At 44.1% G+C, this 20,785-nt stretch overlaps 2 protein-coding genes across 4 annotated transcripts in view; one reads left to right on the top strand and one right to left on the bottom strand.

The window, feature by feature from the left end:
* Positions 1–1,597: 1,597 nt before the first annotated feature.
* The window catches only part of Plekhh1 (pleckstrin homology, MyTH4 and FERM domain containing H1), a 48,304-nt gene continuing 29,116 nt past the window's right edge, over positions 1,598–20,785 (top strand). For 2 of the 3 annotated variants that reach the window (XM_005322813.5, XM_078050101.1), the window contains exons 1-4: positions 1,598–1,738; positions 9,964–10,138; positions 19,543–19,605; positions 20,398–20,547. In XM_005322813.5, coding sequence (XP_005322870.2) covers positions 10,013–10,138; positions 19,543–19,605; positions 20,398–20,547 — 339 coding nt within the window. In that variant the 5' untranslated portion in view covers positions 1,598–1,738; positions 9,964–10,012. Of the gene's footprint in view, positions 1,739–7,367; positions 7,446–9,963; positions 10,139–19,542; positions 19,606–20,397; positions 20,548–20,785 lie in introns of all 3 variants that reach the window. The other variant, XM_078050100.1, reaches the window with a different exon arrangement.
* Positions 14,405–20,785, bottom strand: part of Pigh (phosphatidylinositol glycan anchor biosynthesis class H) — a 45,566-nt gene continuing 39,185 nt past the window's right edge. Inside the window, exon 6 of the transcript XR_005729183.2 lies at positions 14,405–17,937. The gene's annotated coding sequence lies outside the window, so the exon portion shown is untranslated. The remainder of the gene's footprint in view (positions 17,938–20,785) is intronic.

The raw sequence follows: 20,785 nt of genomic DNA on the forward strand, positions 1-20,785 counted from the left end.
CAAACAAAAAAAAAAGGCAGCTCTTACAGTGCTACCCTGTCACACTTATAGCCAATAGATGATAATGATGAGGGGACAAAAAACAAGGGCTGCTTCTTCCTGAGTGTTAAAAGGTGAATGTGAATACATAAATACATTCATATACACGAATGTTTTATATACACACAAATATGGAATACACATACACACACATATAAATACAAAATACTTAAGCACACATAAAATATCTTATGTGTACAAAAACAAAAACAGTAGCCTTGCTGGAAAGGGGTGATCTGAGAGACAAGGGACAAGGTTAGAAGAAAGACTTTTTCTTTTTTAGCCTTCTGTATTATTTGAAATTCATACTATGTGCAAAGCTAATAAATTAATGAATCTCCCTTTCCAAAATCCACAGGACTTGCTTTTCAGCTGAGGCAAATTCTTAACTGTTGAAGAGGACAGCAGAGGACATTCTCCCCACAAAATAGGGCCTTGATCTATCTCAATAAAGCCATTTGCAAGTTCACCCTTCTGAGTCCTGTTGGCCCAGTTTGACAACTTTCCTTGGTATTTGGACTCTCAAATTGTGCGTGAGAATGGCCTGGGCTGCTTGTTCCTTGGGCAATTCACCAGTCCCACCCCTGGGGATTCACATTCAAACCTGGGGTGGGGCCAGGGACTTTTCACTAATGCCTTTTCACTTTCTTCCACTTGGAGAAACAGGTCCTGGTGGTGTTTGCTTCTGTTCAGGTCTTGCTGAGATACAGTCTACAGGGCTGGGGAAGAAAACTCTGTGGGTTTTGTTGTTGTTTGTTTTGTTGGTGCTGGGGATGGGGGCCAGGGGTTGTGCATGCTAAGTGTGCCCTCTACCTCTGAAGTACACCCCAAGCCAAGACGGCTGTTATTTCGTTCGTTTCCATTTTTCTCATCCCATACCCACCTAAATAAATATTAATGTCCAGACCCATCTGGGTATGGGATCATATAACTGAAGGACTGCAAATGCCTGAGGGACCAAGTCTCACTGATTGAGTGTCCTGCTTGCCTTTCTCCTTTAAAATAAATAACGTACGTGAGCGATTAAGTTACCCTCCGGGCTGTGGTGACTTGCTTTCTCTCCTTTCTCTAAACTACAAATCAGGCAGACCATTGGAAATTAGGACTTCTGTTCCAAATATCCGGGCGTAACATTCTCACAGGTGGCCAGACAAACGCTGGAACCTTCTTCGGGGGAGGGTCAGGTCTTGTCTCCCGTCCTGCGAGAGTCCCACTCTATCTGGGGGCGGAGCACACCCTTGCAGGAGCTGGCGTGGCCCCCACAGGGAGCTCGGGACCGCAGCCCCCCAGACCCCAGCGGCCCCCGGTCCCCGCCGGCCCGGGACGAGCCCGGCGGTGCGGAGAAGTGGGAGGCTGGAGGCTGCTGAGGTCATTTCCTGTGCCTCTCCGCGAGCTGCCTGCGGAGCCGAGCCCGGCACCGGCCTTTAAAGAGCGGGAGGGAGCAGGGGGCGGAGGGAGCCCAGCGGAGCGTTGAATGGGGCGCAGCGAGGCGCGGCCGGGCTTTGTGCGGCCAGCCCGCGGGCACCCTCCCGGCTCCGGCTTCGCTCCGCCCCGCCCACCGCGACCCCTGCTGCCGGGGAGCGGAGACCCGGCAGCCGCTCGGGACTCCGGCGAGAGTGACGCAAGGTCAGCGGCGGCTGCGCGCCCAGGGCGCCCGTGTGCTGGCGGTGCGGCGCCGACGCCCGCCGGCCAGCTGAAGGTGAGGCTCGGCACTCCCTGGCCAGGGGCGGGCTGGGGTGTGCGGACCCGGGAGGGCGGTTGGCCGGGAGGAGGGGACCGGCTCCCCACGACCAGGACTGCGATTCCGGAGCAGGTGCCTCCCCACCTGGAAGCGAACTTCCAGCGGCGGGCTGCGCTGGGAGCCGCGGGTCAGGTTTGGAGAGCCAGGAGCCCCTGGAGAGCCGCGCCGCAAGGCCAGAGCTAGCCCTCCTTGGAGGACCTGTAGTTTGGGACCGGCTCGATCCAGTTGCTCCCCGGAAGGGCCCTCCAGACGTACGTGCAGGCATCTATCTACCTTGTCGGTCGGTGCTCGGCGCGCCTTCGCCTCCCCTCCACCCTCGGATCCCCTCCCCTCCCCACCTCTTTTTAGGCTATTTCTAATGTGATTCTGGATGTTCTCTTGGGGGTCAGGTTCAACTCCTGGGGGCAGGTCAGCCAAGCAGAAAAGAAAACAGGCTGGGCGCCCAGTTACATCAAGGGCTTTGTATCCTAGGCGTCTTTGTAATCAGTCCCCAGGGATCAGGGTCCTTTGGGGTAACAGGCAGTTGAAGATCTTCAACTGGAAGTAGAATCGTCTCGCTGCTGTTGTATTGCTCCTCACCAGCTATCCCCTCCATAAGCTTTCACCAGGAACTTTCCAACAATATTGGTTCCAGGAAGACACTTGAAAAATCATTAAAACAGTTCTCAGTGAGACAGTCGACAGACCCATCATCAAATTTGTTGGATTCTTCTATGCCAGACATGTATGGCAGTGATACTTTATAGATCATTTATTGCAGTGTTTCTGCATATTATTATCCTCACTTCAATAAAGGAGAAAACTAGGACTCAGAAGTAAGTTATGACTTGCCCAAGGTCATACAACTAGAGTGGAAGAAGCAAGACTTAGACCTAAGCCTTCTAAATTCCAAATATGGGGATTGGTTAACTATCCATTGTCCTCCCTCTAGGCTACAAAGGGAACTGCCCAGAGCTGGGTTATGGTAGGGTGTACCCTGTTGTCCCAAGCACATGTAAACTAATATCTGAGCTGAAAAAAAAAAATGTGCCCAAGTGTGCCCCTTTTGCCCTCTTCAGAAGTCACCTCTTCAGGAAAGAAGTGTGTCCCTCCAGTTAATGTTCCATTCCCCCAAGGTGCTTTCTTCTTTGCTGTTCTCCTTATCTCTAGGCTATTTCTAATGTGATTCTGGATGTTCTCTTGGGAGTCAGGTTTGACTCCTGGGGGCAGGTCAGCCAAGCAGAAAAGAAAACCTCTGTGCTCCATAGAGGTTGGAGAATGCTTTATTCAGGTGAATGTTAAGGTGCTGGGATTCCCTCATGCTTGCTTTGGGTAACTTCACAGAAGGCTGTGCTGAACCACCATCCTGTGTTCTCTAGTAAGCCTAGCTGTGCCTTCTTGCCTTTTCAAAAGCTAGTTCAGGCTATATCAGGAGGCAGAGGCAGAATAGCAAGTTCAAGGCCAGCCTTAGCAGCTTAATAAGATCCTGTTTCAAAATTTTAAAGAGGGCCTCAGCTTTTTAGCTCAGTGGTTCAGGCCCCAGTACTGAGGGAAAAAGAAAGAAAGAAAAAAAAAAGAGAGAGAGAGAGAGAGAGAGAGAGAAGAGAAGAGAAGAGACACAGAGAAAGAAAACAAGCTAGTTCAAACTGCCCTCTTCTGTGGGGAAACAGGCACTTATTGCTGGCTGAGGTATGAATTAGTATAGCCTCAAGGGAGGGCACTTTGGACTATCTGGCAATTTAAAATGCACATCACTTAACCCTACAATTTCATTTCTGGGACTGCCCTTTAAGATATACCCTGATGTATATGAAATGGTGCATATTCATTGAATATTCATTACAGCATTGTTTATTTTAGCAAAAGGTTGGAAACAACCCAAGTGACTATCAATAAAGGATCCTTAAAGAAGATCATGTAATAGCTATCCAGTAGAATACATTAAAGCTGTCGTGCAGTATGGAAGAAGAATGTGGCAGAGATGTATATAATGTATGAAGACTTCAGAGTTATATTGTTAAGTATGGTGTGTATAGTGTGGCACCATTTGTGTGTGCAGAATGTACATGAATGTTTGCATATGTCCTGGATCTCCCTGAAAGAACACAAAACACCCTAACAATAGTTGCCCCTGGGAAGAACTATGGCTGAAGTATAGGGGTGGGAAGGAGTCTTATTTTGAAGCTTATATCGTTTTGTTCAATCTTCAAAAACAAATAGATAAGATAATTTTTAAAAGGAACATGACCTCCTCTCTGAGGTGGTGCTGGTAGTGAGCACATCTATGAGTCACATCTTGTACATTCAGGGCCCAGCTGGCTTGCCTTGTATTTGTTGATAGTAACAATAGCTGTCACTTACTGAATGCTTACTAGAGATAGAGACCAGGCTTTTGTAGTGTCTCCTTTAATTCTTTTGTTGTTGTGCTGGGGATTGAACCCGTGGCTTTGAGCATGTGAGGCAAGTCCTCTACCAACTGTGCTGTATCCTCCGTCTCCTTTAATTCTTAAGGGAATCCTGCATGATGTGATCTATGAGGTTGCCTTTTTTCCACCTGGTGCTAAAGATGGAACCCAGGGCCTCATGCATGCTAGGCAAGTGCTGTCCCACTGAGCTTCACCCCTGACCTCGAAATTGTGCCCCGCTATCATGGTGCTGGGGATTGAACCCAAAGCCTCTTGCATGCTAGGCAAGTACTCTATCATTGAGCTACTCCTGGCTCTTTTTATTTTATTTTGAGACACATTCTCCCTAGCTACCCAGACAGTCCTCAAACTTGAAATCCTCCTGTCTCAGCCTCCTGAGTAGCTGGGGTTACAGGTGTGTACTCCCACACCAGTTTTGAAATTGCCATTTTTAAAGATCAGGAAAGTGGTTAAATGTAGACAATTTTATATGATTCGACCTAATATTATTGCCTTCATTTAAAAAATTGCCCTCAATTTCAAAATGGAACTGAGGCTCACAGAAGGTGAGTAAATGATTTAGGGTGACAGAATTTAATACCTAAGCCAACATTCAAACTCAGGCCTGTTTGGCGCCAGACAGGGATCTTAAGAACTATGCTCTGTTTCTGTACTGTTTTTTGTTATTGAGGACCTAGTTGTATTGGCCCTGTCTTATGTTATCAGATCCCCAGTTCCTGGGACATGCTCACCTTCCTCTGTCTCCATCACGGTTGTGTGTGTGGAATGTGATGCTCACACCCAGTAGAGGCAGGATGCATGTTGTTGACTTGATCGGGTGACAGTGCTGAGATCAAAGGGTTCGTTATGTGTCTGCTCACACCCTCCCCCAGCTTCATCCCAGAAGGAAGCACAAAGTTCTTCCTTTCCCATAGTTGGGCAGGTGGTTAGCCTAGTCTAGCACAGCAATTTTGAGAAGATAGTGATAGCTCATCCTAGCCAGTGGAAGTCACAAAAGGTCCTTGCACTGGGAGTAAACCATAGTGAGATGACATGAGGGAGCCCAATAGAAATTGTACAGAAGCCCATTATTTTTTTTTCTTTTTTCTTTTTTGATACTGGGGATTGAACTCAGGGGCACCTCACTGAGCCACATCCCTGCCCCATGTTGTATTTCATTTAGAGACAGGGTCTCACTGAGTTGCTTAGTGCCTCGCTTTTGCTGAGGCTGGCTTTAACTAATGATCCTCCTGCCACAGCCTCCCGAGGGACTGGGATTACAGTCATGCACCATGGCCCTGGCACCCATTATCTTTTTTTGGTACCAGGGATTGAACCCAGTGGTACTTAACCACTGAGCCACATCCCCAGCCCATTTTTTATTTTTTTATTCTGAGGCAAGATCTCACTAAGTTGCTTAGGGCCTTGCTGAGTTGCTAACTCTGACCTCCAACTTGTGAACCTCCTATCTCAGCCTCTGAGCTGATGGGATGACAGTTGCATGCCACCATGCCTGGCTAGAAGCCCATTATCTTCTGATACTTCCTATACCTTCTAAGGAAGCAATTTGCTGTCCTGTTCCTGCAGTGACTTCTGACCTCTTTCTTTTAGGCTCCTATGTTGATTGATTCCCTTTGTAGGGAGATACCATGGCAACAGACTTAAGGTTTCCAAGCCAGAGGATCTTTATTCTATGTCCTCAAGCTTGCACATGGTATTAACAAAAGTTGGTTGCATTATATTTAATCTCTTCGTTTTTGTCAGTTTCCAGTCAAATCCCAAAACTTGCCAGAGAGATCCCAGGTCAAGTTTGTGTTTTCTCTGATATAGACCCTGAGTATAAAGTCACTCTCTGTGACTTTTTCCCACTACTTGTCTTACCCACAAGGCTTTGACCTCTGTGGCATTTTTAACCAGGACTGAAAGATTTGGGGGAGCTCCAAAACAGTTATCAAGACCATGACAATCATTTGACTCACCTGCCAAGCTTTTTAAGCATTCTGGGCTAAAAAGCTAATGGAATCAAGGGAACTGGATTTCACAGGAGTGGCCATGAGCTTATGATAATTGTTGCTGGGTGGGGAGAACCCAGGGATTTATCGTACTACTGCTTCTTATGTATGTTGCAAATTTCCAACATAAAAAAAGGAAAACAACAACTGAGCTGGGTTTTGTTCCCAATTCACTTCTCCTTTTTATTTTCCCATCTGTTTTCCCCCTTAGTGCTGGAGATCAAACCTATGCTACGCAAGCTTTCTCCCACTGGCTATCTAATTTTGCCATTAATGATGTATTTGTGTTAGGCAATCCTGGTAGCACGAGATGTCTATGAACATCCTAATGGAAAGAGAATTCTAGATGTTGGGAGATCAGGATTCTTGACCCACCTCTACTACCCACTGCTTAGTTCTGGGTCTCTAAACCAGTCACACATGTGATGATTTATCTAATCTGTTCATTGTTAATGTATTTGCACTTGTCCTCTATGTCAGAAATAGAAGTGTATGCACTTGTTGTGGTGCCTTGAAAAGTTAAGAATGATTTCTGCAGAATTTATTGCTACTGATTCTTGAATTTCTTTATGGGAAATACAGATGCAAGGTGACTTAGCAGGCGACGTCCAACTCACTGGTATCTTCTCTGAACATCCCTTGTTTTATAGCTGTTATTGACCACCTGCCTTTGCCGGAAGAGCCTCCAGGCCTTGGGCTTGGCAGCAGGCACCTTACTCCAGATCTGTTTCCAAACCTCTTGGCTCTCCTCACATGCCGAGGCAAGCCTAGCATGAGTCTCAGCCTTCTCAGGAACTTGCCAGCATCCCCAAAGCAGCGAGAAGATTAATCAGACCACTTGGTACTCCTAAACCATGTCATGGAGGTGTTTGCTTGATTAGAGAAAGCACTCCCTAAAGTCTTGATGTAATCTCAGACTTCAAGGGTATGTGGAGACCAGTGATATTTTATTTCCAGAGTCCCCAGAGACTTTGGTAATTTGGGTTTTCCCTCTCTCCTTGGAATCTAAGTATTAGTTCTGAAAATCAACAAGAGGGATTTAAAATTAATCAGACTCCTTCAACTACACAGAAGTTTAAGCTCCTCAACCCTTGATTTTACTTGGGTGCTTTGATTGGTTGTTCTCAGCCCTGGGCTAGGTTGCAAGACTCCCAAATCCTAGTCTCACATCTGCCACTTTTTTGTTCATAGGAAGGAAAGCAAAATCCCCCTAAAGGACAAAGAAAATCAAACATGAAGTCTCCCAGCCTTCCCTGGAGGCCCTCCAAGGTTCTGTTTTGTCTTCTCAGCTGTGATCTTAGCTCAGAGAAGGTCATGTTTTGTTTTTGTCTTTTGTCTTCCTGCCCGTTCCAGTTGGTCCCAGTCTTTTGAGGTGGGGATTGCTGGGAGGTCACAATGTGCCATTGTTTGGGATGACAGTTCTAGGAGAGCAGGGCTGAGGTCATGTGTCCAGTATTCTGAGAAGCCGACAACCACAAGAATCAGACATTAGGCCCATCAGTGGTTTAATTGTTGAGTTCTTCTCTCCAGGTCTACTGACCCTATTTTTTCTTGAAATTTTTTTTTTTTTATTTTTTTTTAGTTTTAGATGGACACAATACCTTTAATAAATTAATTTATTTTTATATGGTGCTAGGATCAAGCTCAGTGCCTCACATGTACTAGGCAAGCGCTCTACCACTGAGCTACAACTCCAGCCCCTGGCCCTATTTTTTCAAGGAAAAGTGCGGACACATTAAGTGTCTATGCTTATGAAAATTGTGTTGGCAGAATATTTGAGGCCAGGATGCTTTGGAGAATCTGGGATATAGGTTCACCTTAGTGCTAAGGGCTATGAAAGATTTTATAAATTGTTTCTCTTATTCTTAACAACTTACTTCACTCCAAATTCAGAATTCTTTCATCTTCTCACCCCTGTTGTGCTAGAGATTGAACCAAGGGCCTCATAAAGCTAGGCAAGCACATTACCAAGGAGCCACAGCCCCAGTCTCTTTCCACTTTTTGGATGTGTTAAGAGCACTGTGGCTGAGAACAAGGACTTTAGAACCAGAATCCCACCCCAGTATTTACTAGCTGTAGAACTGTCCATTTTAGTTACTTAGCCTCTCTGTCCCTCAGTGTCTTCTCATAAATGATAGCTGTTTATAGTATGTAATGGGAGAAAGGTACTCGTGAAAAGTCAGGTGTAAGAGAAGAAATATTGGTGATTTACCACTAAAGAGACATACTGTTGCTCGAGGTAATTTTTGGCAACAGCACAGGAGGTGGCTGGGTTTTCTTAGCCTGGGTTTTCTGAAGTCCTGAGGTTTCTGAGGAAGGAAAAGGGGATTTAAAAGCACAGCATATTTTTATTATGGAAAATTCCAGGTGTATAGTCAAGTAGAGAGACCAGTATGAAGAACTGCCATAAACCTATCAACCAGCTTTAAAAATTATAATATTTTGGGGTTGGGGATGTATTTTAGTGTAGAACATTTGTCTAGCGTGCATGAGACCCTGGGTTCTGTCACCAGCACTGCCCTTTTCCCAAAGTCAGCATCTTAATAGATCTTATAAATCTCCTTTTCCTTACCCCTTACCATGGAGTATTTTGAAGCAAATCCCAGACATGATATCATTTCACCTGTAAATCATATGTATCTCAAATAGATGAAAAATTTTAAAGATGATCAACCTAAAAAATTAGCACTCATTCTTTAAAATGGGCTAATACTAGGGTGACCATGTGTCATGGTTTGGGGCAGACCAAATTTATGCTGTTGTCAAAAATAATTATTAACGATGCCCTAAAAGGGGGATTTGCAGATCCTGGTGGTTGGTTATGCCTTCCAGCCTTCTCTCCTGCCAGCTTACTATGCCTCTATCTCTTCTCTCATGTAGATTCATACATGCCTCTTCCTTTGCTCATCCTTGACCCAGTTTTTCTTCTCTCAAAATTGCCCACGAGGTCTCTGGGTAAATTTCCCTGGCCAGGGATATTACAGGTGTCTACTTGATTTGTACAAGTCTTTTTTTCCAAAGACTTGTGGCTTTCTCCCAGGGTTGGAGCAAAATATCTAGCAGTTTTCTGATTAGATTCTTACAATTTGAAGGAGAAGAAATAAGACTCTGTTCCAAGGCAGGATGATTTCATTACAATAGACAGGACCCCAGCTAAATAGAAGATCATCAGGGAAATTCAAAGCATGGAGTTACCTTTTCAGTTTTCCCACCTAACATTGGTCATGTGTAGTAGAATCAGAACTACACTAGGAACCAGGGTTCTTCCTCTAGTTTGCTCTGTGACCTTACCCATTTGAAGCATTTCCTACAGTGTAGCCTCTCCCATCCCCTCACAGTCTGCCCCTTTCTTCGCTCCCATTTATCCAAATATCAGTTGGCAATTGTGGTGACATTTTTAATTTTGTAATTAGACTTTCCTAAGTGCTTCTTGTAAAACATAAAGATAAGGACCTCTCTTTACTTTTTTATCTCCATTGCCTAGAACAGGGTCTGGTACATAAATGGTTGCTGAATGGATAAACACCAAAGAGCCTTACTTCTCAGTTTGGTAAAAATTAGACCAGATTCTCCTTAAGTTTCCCCAGGTTCGGTGACTTCCCAGAGTTGCTCAGCTAGCTTATGATGGAGTGGAATACACTGAGCTGAGGAAGGTGGGATGGGACAGGTGAACAATGACTTCCTCCATTTCCCAACTTCATCTTCTCTTTTGGTCTCTTCTTCCTCCTCTTTTTTCCCGTACATCCACTCCTCACACACTTATTTATCTTTTCTTCTCTCCTCTCAGTGTGCTGGTTCTTGGAGTTCCCTGGAAAAAGCCAGAAGTTGATTCCATCATGGCCGAACTCAAGGTGGAGAGCCGGGCCAGTGTCGACTGGCAGAAGCGCTGCCTGGCCCTGGAAACACAGCTTTTCCGGTTTCGCCTCCAGGCCAGCAAGATAAGGGAGCTGCTGGCTGACAAGGTGAGACCTGGAGTTCCAGGGGCTGCCTCCCCTCACTGCAGGGGGGTCATTGTCAGAGAGGGCCAGAGTCAAAGGGGGAGAGTTGGTGAAAGAAAACTTTCAAAGAGATGCTTTTCACACGTGCAAAATAAAACCCAAGGTAGCTTTTTGTTTATTTGGTTTTGTTCTTATTTTAAGAACAGACTGAGCGGGTTTACTTCCCTGTCACCTATCATTTCTCCCTGCTCTACCTCTTCATATGTACACCAAAGAAATGATAGAATTCTTCTTGGTCTTCTATAACCTCTTAGTTACTTGTGGCTCCTATGTTCCATTATCCCTTAATATTTCTTCTTTTCTTTTGGTCTGGTGATTGAACACAGGGCTACTCTACCACTGAGATATTTTTTAATTATTAGTTTATTATTTATTATTTTTTATTATTTCTATATTTTATTATTATATTTTTAAATTTCAAGATAGGATCTTACTAAGTTACTGAGGCTGGCCTTGAACTTTGAATCCTCCTGCCTTAGCCTCCTGAATAGCTGGGATTCCAGGTGTGTGCCCTACCACCATGCCCAGGTTCCCCTTAGCATTTCTTTTTCACTATGGGTAGGATATTGTTTTAGGAGAAGAATGCAAATGTATCCATCCTACTGCTCACCTTTTGTTAAGCACATGAGCCACTGGTTTTCTGGGGACAAGGACACAGCCTTTGGAGACCTGTCTGGCTCTACCAATTTCTAGCTATGTGACCCTGAGCAGGTCCCCTTCACCACTAATGCAGGGAGATAGATGTCCACCTCTCAGACGTTATTTTGAGAGTTACTTCACATATATGAAGGTCTTGGCATAGAACGGGTCTTAAATAGGAACAATTTTATCTTTATAGGCTTTGGTGGGCTGGTGTGGGAAACTTACCACCTTTCATAATGTTTCTGCTGACCTCCAGAGGCGTTGAGCAAAACTTATGTAGAGAGTGGAGACTTGCACTGAAGAAATATATATATATATACACACACACACACACACACACACACACACACACACACACACACAAACTTACATATGTATTCATTCTGTATATATTGTGGGGGAGGAGAAGTACTGGACTTAAAGGGTTCAAACCCAGCTATATCTTCATGCTCAACCCTTTTTATTTTTTATTTTGAGACAAGTTCTCCTTAAGTTTCTGAGGCTGGCCTCAAACTTGCAATCCTCCTTTTTTAGCCTCCCTAGTAGCTGATTTTTCAGGTGTGTAAACAGATGGATATATATATATTTTTTCACATATATCTATATCTATATATATCTTAAGTGAATCAATCACTCTTTCTGTAGTTTTGATTATATAGTATCAATCTGTTTAGCAAATCTCTCTCTCTCTTTCTCTCTCTCTCTCTCTCTTTTGTACTGGGGATTGAACCCAGGGGCACGTAGGACCTTACTGAGTTGCTGAGGTGGCTTTGTACTCTGGATCCTCCCAAGCCTCTGGGATTACAGGTGTGAGCCGCTGCCCCCAGCTCACAAACCTTTCTTTCATAGAACAAAGGTAAAATTCAGCTTAGCCCTCTTCAAGTAATTCAAAGTCTTGATGAGTAAGCAACCTGTTTTATTGATAGTCCTGTAACCTGGAGCCCAGGAAGGCAAGTCAGTGGCCTCACCTCTGCATTTCCAAAGCAGGGGGAGTGCCCTGGGCTAGTCTGGACTAGAACTCTTGAACATTGGCTCTATTGGCATTGCTGTCCTTGAGTTCAAACTGTGCAGAACAGGGGCCCTGCAGGTTCCTGCCAGGTGGTGCCAATGGAGAGGAAAGAACTCAGCCCCTTCAGGAAAAGGACAACAGGTCTTAGACAGTGGTTCTCAAAGTTTGGCCAGAATCAATTGTTAAGCACACACTTGTTAAGCATATCTGTCCTCAGCCCCACCCCAGTCCTCTTGATCCAGGTCTTCAGGGTACTGTAATCTCTGTGTTTAACAAGCTCCCAGAAAATGGCTTTGTACTATAAAATGGGTGAACCTTGCCTTAGGCTGTAGTGTTAGGGGCATGTAGGAGGCAAGGAAAGGGTAGGCAGGAATACATTCAGCCAGGTGGCCTGAAATACCTCAGAGGAAGGACACTTTTGTTTCTAGAAGTAATTAGGGCCACAAAATAACCTTTTAAATTTTTTTTTTTTAAGAGAGAGTGAGAGAGGAGAGAGAGAGAGATAGAATTTTTAATATTTATTTTTTAGTTCTCGGCGGACACAACATCTTTGTTTGTATGTGGTGCTGAGGATCGAACCCGGGCCGCACGCATGCCAGGCGAGCGCGCTACCACTTGAGCCACATCCCCAGCCCCCTTTTAAATTTTTAAAAAAATATTTTTATTAGTTTTGATGCACCTTTATTTTATTTATTTATATGGGGTGCTGAGAATCGAACCTAGTGCGTCACACATGCTAGGCAAGCGCTCTACCTCTGAGCCACAACCACAGCACCTTTTAAAAATTCTTACCATGAAATACCTAAAATGCTGGATGAAATATTTTAAATATCCTTCTAGACACAGAGATGAACATTTTGAAAAAAATAATAAAAGGACTCCTTAGGGAGCAGAAGAGGGAAGAACCAGGGTGGAGCTCGCCTCTGGTGGCTGAGTGGTGTGGGGAGAAGAGGGGAGGACAAGGGAGGAGAGGGGAGGGGAGGGGAGGGTGGCCTCCTTTTAGGAATGTAAGGTTTCAGGTTTGAGTTCTGTGGAGACAGAGATGAGGTTTGGCTGGTTGGATCTGAAGCTGAAACAGAGTCTTCCTCATGGAGTCAGGACTACCAAAGGGCTCACCATAAATAAAAAGGTAGACAAGAAAATCATCCATCAGTGCAAGGAGATGGCAATAGCTTCTCAGACTTACGTAAGGCTCTGGGTAGAAAAAACAAAAATAAAGAAAAAGAAGTCTTTAAGAACCTGATAATAATACTAGTTCAATGTTAGGATTTCTACCACCAGTGTGGTTGAAGAAGCCTAAGTTCTGGGCCAGGGGTAACACTGGGGAACTTTGTAGAAAACAGATACAAAACCTCTTTGAAGAAATAAGACCTCAATCCAGATCACACAGGATCCTCATAGGAAGAAGAGCCTCAATGAAGGTGAGTATGTAATCTAAAATGACTAATGCTTGAGGAATAATAAACGACGATGAGTGAGAACTCACCCACCTGACAAACAATTAGTCTTCTGATAATAGGATTCTTGGCAAGAGACAATAAAATAAACGAGTTCAAAACTATTGAAGACATAATGCAGAAACTTGGAAACATGAGACAAGAACAAGGCAGTATCCAAAAAGGTCAGGTCAACTTGAAAATTAAATAGAACTTCTAGAAGAGAAAGTGTTTTAATTGAATTTGTTTTCTTTTGGGGGTACTGGGGATTGAAGCCAGGGCCTTGCACATGCTAGGCAAGCACTCTATCACTGAGCTGCCCTCCCAGCCCAGAAGGGAAACTTAGTGAATAGATAGACCTGAGGAAGTCATCTAGAATGTAGTACAGAGAAATGAAGATATAGAGGCTGAAATATGGATGCCAGGATGGCAGGATTCCAGAAGTGGAGAAGAGAATGAAGGAGAGGCATTACTTGAAGGGGTAATGGCTAAAATGTTTCCAAACTTGATAAAAGATCTGAAGCCTCAGATTCAGAAAGCAGAAACCTAAACAGTATAAATTTTTAAAAATCTGTGTATACTATTTTAGCTGTGAGAAGGAACCCAAAACAGCAATGGCTCAAACTAGACAGATGTTTCTTTCTTTTTCATGTAGCATTTCAAACATAAGCAGTCCTGTCTTCTACGTGTTTAAAGATGGTTTCCTGGGCTGGGGTTGTGGCTCAGAAGTACAGTGCTCACCTAGCGGGGATGAGGTACTGGGTTTGATCTTTAGTACCATATAACAATAAATAAATAAAAATAGAGGTATTATGTCCATCTACGACTAAAAAATAAAATAAAATAAAAAGGTGGTATCCAAATTCCTTCCAGTTCCCTTTCCCAGAGGTGCCTGTGTTCCTTCTGCTCATATTTCACTGACCACATCTTTGTAACATGGTTGTATCCAGCTTCAAGGAAGGTTGAGAAATTTTTTTTTGTGTGTGTGTGGTGCTGGGGATAGAACCTAGGGAAAGCAAGTTAGGCAAGCTTTTATCACTGAGCTACAACTTAGCCCCAGGAAATATTCTTTATTCTTACCAGTCATGTGCTCAGCTAAAAGTTGAGTAGTCTAAGATAGAAAAAAGAGAAGAGGAGAACACATAATGGGAAACAACTAGCTGTCTTTAAGTATACAATAATAAGAATCATATCAAATAGAAATATAGTACATATAACTTTAAAATCAGTAGTGTGGAAAAATGAAATAAAGTATTAAATCCAGATAGGGAACAGGAAAAAAAAAAGAATAGAAAAAGGAATACAAGCCAGACACAGTGGTGCACACCTATAATTCCAGCGGTTTGGGAGGCTGAGGCCAACATCAATAATTTAGTGAGGCCTAAGCAACTCAAAGAGACCCTGTGTCTAAATAAAATACAAAAAGGGGCTGGAGATGTCCTTCAGTGGTTAAATGCCCCTGGTACCTACCAATAACAACAACACAAACAGAATATATAGTAAGAAACAAAATGCAGTGGTAGAAGTAATTCCAAATATATTGGTCACAGGAGACACATATAAGAATACATATTGCAGTACTGACATATAAAAATCGTGAATATTCTAAATGTCTTAGTAGGGGGCTGGATCAATATATTGAGCATATTTATACACTGGAATACTACATTGCACTTAAAAAGGTCTTAAGTAGAGCTACATATATAATAACAAATCTCAAAAACCAATATTGGACGAAAAATATCAGAAGAGTACAATGTAGTTTATGTAATTAAAAAAAAAAAACTACTAGAAGTGTTCTAATACCTAATCTAATACCTCTGTAACCCTGGGCAAGTTTCCTTACCTCTCTGCTTCAGTTTCCTGACCTTTACAATAGGGACACGAATAGTACCTGCCTTTGTAAAGAAATCTCAGGGCTGGGGATACAGCTCAGTGGTAGAGTACTTGTCCAGCATACACAAGGCCCTGGGTTCCTCAACACTGCAAAAAACAAAACAGTAGCAAAATAGTTCTCCAGGTTTTGTACAGTTATTTCTCATCCCAGCTCCACACTTGTAAATTTTATATATTTGGGACTAAGTATATGATTTCAATCAAACATAAAATCTGCAGCTATGAAAAAGAAGCAAAAAACTGTTGTCTTAGATTACAACAGAGTTAGAACTGTTTAATAACTAAACTGGTATTGCAAACCCAAATGCTCACAGGTAACTTTGATAAAGGTAACAGTGAAAAGCACCAGGCAGGCTGTGGGAGAACTCAAGGACATGGGCTTAAGCCACATATTACCATAAGAAAACGTCATCCTGGTATGGCCAGATCTTCTGCTTTTTTTTTTTTTTTTGATAGAAGCTGGAAATTGAGAATTGTTTGTAGTGTCTGGATTTTTATGTGACATTTTAGATTTGAATGTGAGAGACTATATAGCATGGTGGCTGACAGTATGAACCGTGGAACCAGTCCACTTGTGTTTGAATCCTGGCTGTGAATCTAATACCTGTGTGACCTTGGGCAAGTTTCTTTACCTCTCTGCTTCAGTCTCCTGACCTGTATGATAGGGACACGAATAGTACCTGACTTTGTAAAGAAACTGAAATGAGTTAAGACTACTTATAATAGTGCTAGACACACAGCAAGTGGCCCTGTTTAGCTATGTACGTGTAGGCTAAAGACCCACACCACTTCATAGAGGCACTCTTTAGACTCATAGTTGGCAAGTTTTGACTTAAACCTATTCTTTATGTAGATGAATTCTAAGTAGGATGACATGTAATCTATCATCTAACCAGGACACTCTGAAGAGAAATGAAAGGAGGCTCTGTTAGTATCTGTGCTGGGATAGCAGGTGAGACTATCCCCGGCAAACTGGTCCCCCTGGTCCTAAGTGCCATATTTGTACAGAAAAGCACCAGTAAGCAGCTTTTATCTACAAACCAGCAAATGCTCTACGAGGGTACTTTGTGTCATCTTTCTAACAACCCTAGCAGAGAGATGCTGTTGCTGCTTTCCTTTTTTGCTGGTAAGGAAACTGAGGCACAGGGTTAAGGAACTTCTCTAAAACTACACCATAGCACAGTCAGCCAGGTTCCAGAGCCTTGGCTGTCACCTGTAACCGTGGATATAAGGTGGTGGCCGGAAAGTTAAACTTCCTTCTCAGAGAAATAGTGGAGACCGAGGATGGTGTGGCTTTCAGTTCAGGCCTCTGCTTGGCATGGCAGGACTACTCTGGGCTGCAGGAGAGTGCTCATTGCTCCTGCCTCGTGGGGCTGCTTCACAGCATTGCCATATGGAATAAGGAACCGTGGACATGGGGCTTGAATACCAGATTGGTGCCAAGTGCATTTCGTCAGGTTACTGCAGCCAGTTCTAGGGCAGCTTATGCATCTTACGTGCAGCTGATGAAAGTAGATCCCTGTTAGCCACCTAAACCTGACACCTCCTTGGTTGATGAGTCACCCCAGACCCGCAAACTAAGGACAGCTGAGGACATTGTCCTGGCAAGGCCTGTGGGAGAAGGAACAGAACCCAAATAAAGGGAGGCCCACCTAAAGTGCCAGATTTCCAGAGCTCCAGGTATGACCCTTTAAGCAAATGTGGAGAAGAAGGATCTAGGCATGAAGTGTTGATGCTGGGATTAAAAGGGGAGCCTATAAACTCCCAAAATGACACACCTAGAGTACTCCAGCGGCAAGAGAGAAAGTATACTTTCATAAAAACAGAAACAAAATGTTAAAGATATTTTCAAACAAGAACAGTGGGATGTTAGTAATTGTTGAGTATAACAGCGTATATATGGGATTATGCTTTATCTTTTTAAAAAGTCTGGTTGTTCAAAATGTTTTCAATATTCAGAAACTAGTTTTAGAGGAAATAGAATGCCTCAGCATAAAAGTGAACACAAAATGCTTCGAGTGTCACGTGTCCTTGCCAGGAAGATAAGAATGACTGGGAGGGTTGGCAACAGTGGGGACCACCTGGCAGCCTTGAAGCAGCCAGCCCTGGCTGGGAGGAGATCCTGGCCCTGGACAGTTCCTTGCCATTTCTTTTGCTTTGGTAAAGCAAAACCTTGAAGGGTTGGATAATAAAATACCTTAAAGGGATGGATAACAAAATCTTGAGGGGAAAAATTCTTGCTGCATTGCCCATGACAAGTGATTTCTGGCTCTGATTAGTATCATTGACCACTCACTCTTGATCCAAATGAAAATGCCTAGTTGGGAGGTAAGACTCAAGTTTGTTCCTTATTCTACCTTGGTCTCCATCTCAAAATTGGAAGACAAATATTCCAATGGATGTATTAGAAAAAGTCAGACAATTATTGCAGAAGGTCATGGGTATGGCCTTCTTATGGAAGTCATAGGCCATTTTCTAAGCTGCAGAGCAGATATTAGAACTAAGGGATCCAGCCGAAGGTCAATCTAGGAAATCTCTTTAGTGTCCAAGGCCTTCTCATTTAACATTTCATTGTATTCTTTAAAAAAAAAAATGCTCCCAGTCATTGCCTTAGTTACTGTCTTCCTGCGTAGGCAAAACTCAAGCAAACAGGGACTCCTGGAGTACCTCACAGAACCCCACTTCTGTCCAACATTCATGACTTGGTAAAACTTGCGTGCCTTTTCCTGTGTGGGTTACTCGCTCCAGTTTCTGGTCTCTTGATTGCAGGTTTCAGGTTCCTGGAGAGAAAGGAGCTGGTCAGCCTGCTCAGGTCTGGTGCTGAAGGAGGAAGGGATATTTAGTACTGATCTGGAAGCCACCACTATGTATCATCCAGCCCTTGTCTCCCACATCACTAAGTGGAATTCCTTTTACATTGGGAAACACCCCTATAACCATAGTATAGATTTGTGTTGTGCCATTGTCTGTCCATTGGCTAAGGGTCATGGAGCTCCTTCAGGACAGGCCCTAGGGCCATTTGGTTTGGGAAAGTGTACCTGGCTCAGAGAGGAATTGCTCAGTTCATTGGTAAATTTCAAGCCAGAGTTCAAGTCAAAGGGAGGAAGTAGAGTAGCCAGAGAAAAGGGGAGGTCTGCACATTATGTAAGTGAGGGCTGGTCTGGAGCATGGAAAGTAGGGGACCCTGATCCTGCCCAGCATCATGGAGGACTGCAGGGATATGCATCAAGTATGTGTGTAATGCATACAGGTTGCCCTGGGGCAAGACAGGCCTGGGGCAAAATTAGCCAGGTCAAGGCACATGGCATTTGACATTTGACTGTAGGCTGTATGAATTTTCTGTTCCTCCTAGGACCTCTGTGTGCTAGTGTGAGTTTGGGCAGCACATGGTGATGCCCTGGCAGGGGGAGAGTGGGAGCTGATGTCCAGCCCACATTCTTCTCGCCAGTCTAGGCTCATGAAGCTGCAAAGAATGTTGCCATGGCCCGTAGGATCATGAGCAACTCTTCAGGCTGCAGTTTTGATCTAGTCCCTGATGAATTTCCATATGCAAGACCATTAGTTCCTTTGCTTGAGCCACTTGGTAGAATTACTGAGTTCCTCAGACCCGAATGACATGCTTTTCCTGGCAGCAAGATAGATATTTTTTCTTTTTATTTATTTTGCATTGCTGGGGTTTGAACTCAGAGCCTCAAACATGTTTGGCAAGCTCTCTACCACTGAGCTACATCCCCAGCCCAAAGACAGAATTTTTAAAATGTAGGGGCTGGTGTTCAGTGGTAGAGCATATGCTTAGTAAGCACACAGCCTTAGGTTCATTATAATCCCTAGCACCAAAAAAAAAGGACTTGAGCCTTTCTATTTCTTTAAAATTTAAGAATGTCATGAATGTTATTTATACCCAGCCAGTGAGATATTCTGGGTAGGGAAGGACAATCTCTTCCTGATGACTGAGGTGGGCTTATGTAGGATCATGGCCAAGTTGGGCGTGTGGGTGAGCAATGGTATGGCCCTGCCTGTGACCCAGTGCAGAGAGGAAGGGGCCTCTGGAAAAGGGGACTGAAGAAAGGATGGGGGCAGGAGTGCTCAGGAAGAAAGATGTAACACTGCCACCCCAGCACCCTTTACAGTGGAAAAAGAGCTAGGCTCGCTCCCTCAGCTGTGAGGACAGCAGCCATGCCCCTTTACCTACCCACTAAACTCAGGATCAGGGAATCCAGAGTTGCCAGGAAAATCTTTACCCTGACACCCTTGAGCCACTTGAGATGGCAGTTGAAGACTGATCTGACCTGAGGGTGGCGTCTGTATACTTTGCTTGAGTGCCCCAGTGCCATTTTCAGTTGGGTCACGGCACCTGTGTCTCCCCTTCCTGTCTGGCTGTACAGATGCAGGAGTTGGAGCAGAGGCTGCTGGAGGCGGAGCAGAGAGCAGAGAATGCAGAGACCCAGGTAATGGGGAAGGGGATTAGCTCAAGTATGAAAATGTGGGCACAATCATCACACTGAGTTCTTTGCAAGGGGGAAATGAAAAAAAAACTAACTGCTGGACCTGAATGTGTGAAGGTGCAGGGAGTGTTCTATGAGAATGAAGGGGTCTGGGTAAGGTCAGTATAGTTGGTCCAATAGGCCTTGCTGTGCTGTGGGAATAAATTAAGTTATAGTCTCAGTGATTTGTCACATTTAGCTCTCATGTATAGAACCCATCCATTGAGGGTTCACCAGCAAGTCTGCTCCCACAGTCATTCAGGGGTCCAGGCTGGAGGTACCTCCCCTGCCTTATAGCTGCTCCTCTTGGTTCGGTGTGGCAGGGAAAGAGCTGGATGCTTATGCACCAGCTCTTAAATGCTTCAGGCCAGATATGATGTGCCATGTCTACTCCATTGGCTGGATGAATTATGTGGCCCCATCTAACTAGAGAGGGTTAGGAAATATGGAGAAGCATGTCGATATTCAGTGAACAGTAAGTACCTCTCCTCATGATTTGGAACAGTGCCCTTCAGGGCCATTTGTCATATCCAGCTTATCCCTGGTAGGGTCCCCAGAGATAGATGGGCCAGAACCTAGCTGGTCTTTTCAAAGTAGCCAAATTGAGTGTCTTGCTTGTCAGTTCCTTTTGTCCAGATAAAGGCTTAATAAATGGCCACTTAATTAATTGGAACAGACTGCTCTGGGTAAGGGCTCTGCCTAAGAGTCGTGGATTTGAATAATGTGAGACCTCATGAGAGCATTGGTACTTTTCAGGTGGGTGTGATGGAAGAAAAGGTAAAACTGTCCAATCTGAAGAATGTGAACTCCACAGGGAGCCTGCACCGAAAATACCAAGAATTGCTGAAAGTCATGCAGGGCAAAGATGAACTCATCAGCCACCTGGAGGCACAACTAGAGAAGCAGGTAAGGGCTAACTTGCAACAGAGCACCAGTTCCCTCAACATCTGCTCTAATTGGCCCCCAGCTTCTGAGCCCCTCTGCTTGAGGCATGAATAATGGAAACTCACTCCCTCATGAGCCTGTTTTTTCTCTCTCTTTGAAATAGTGATTTTATTAACTACAGATATATAATTATAAATGGGATGGTTACATTACATGTAGTATTTTTTAAATTATATTTAGAAAGACCCATGCTTTGTTC

Source organism: Ictidomys tridecemlineatus, chromosome 5, assembly GCF_052094955.1.
Source record: "Ictidomys tridecemlineatus isolate mIctTri1 chromosome 5, mIctTri1.hap1, whole genome shotgun sequence".
Classification (NCBI taxonomy): domain Eukaryota; kingdom Metazoa; phylum Chordata; class Mammalia; order Rodentia; family Sciuridae; genus Ictidomys; species Ictidomys tridecemlineatus.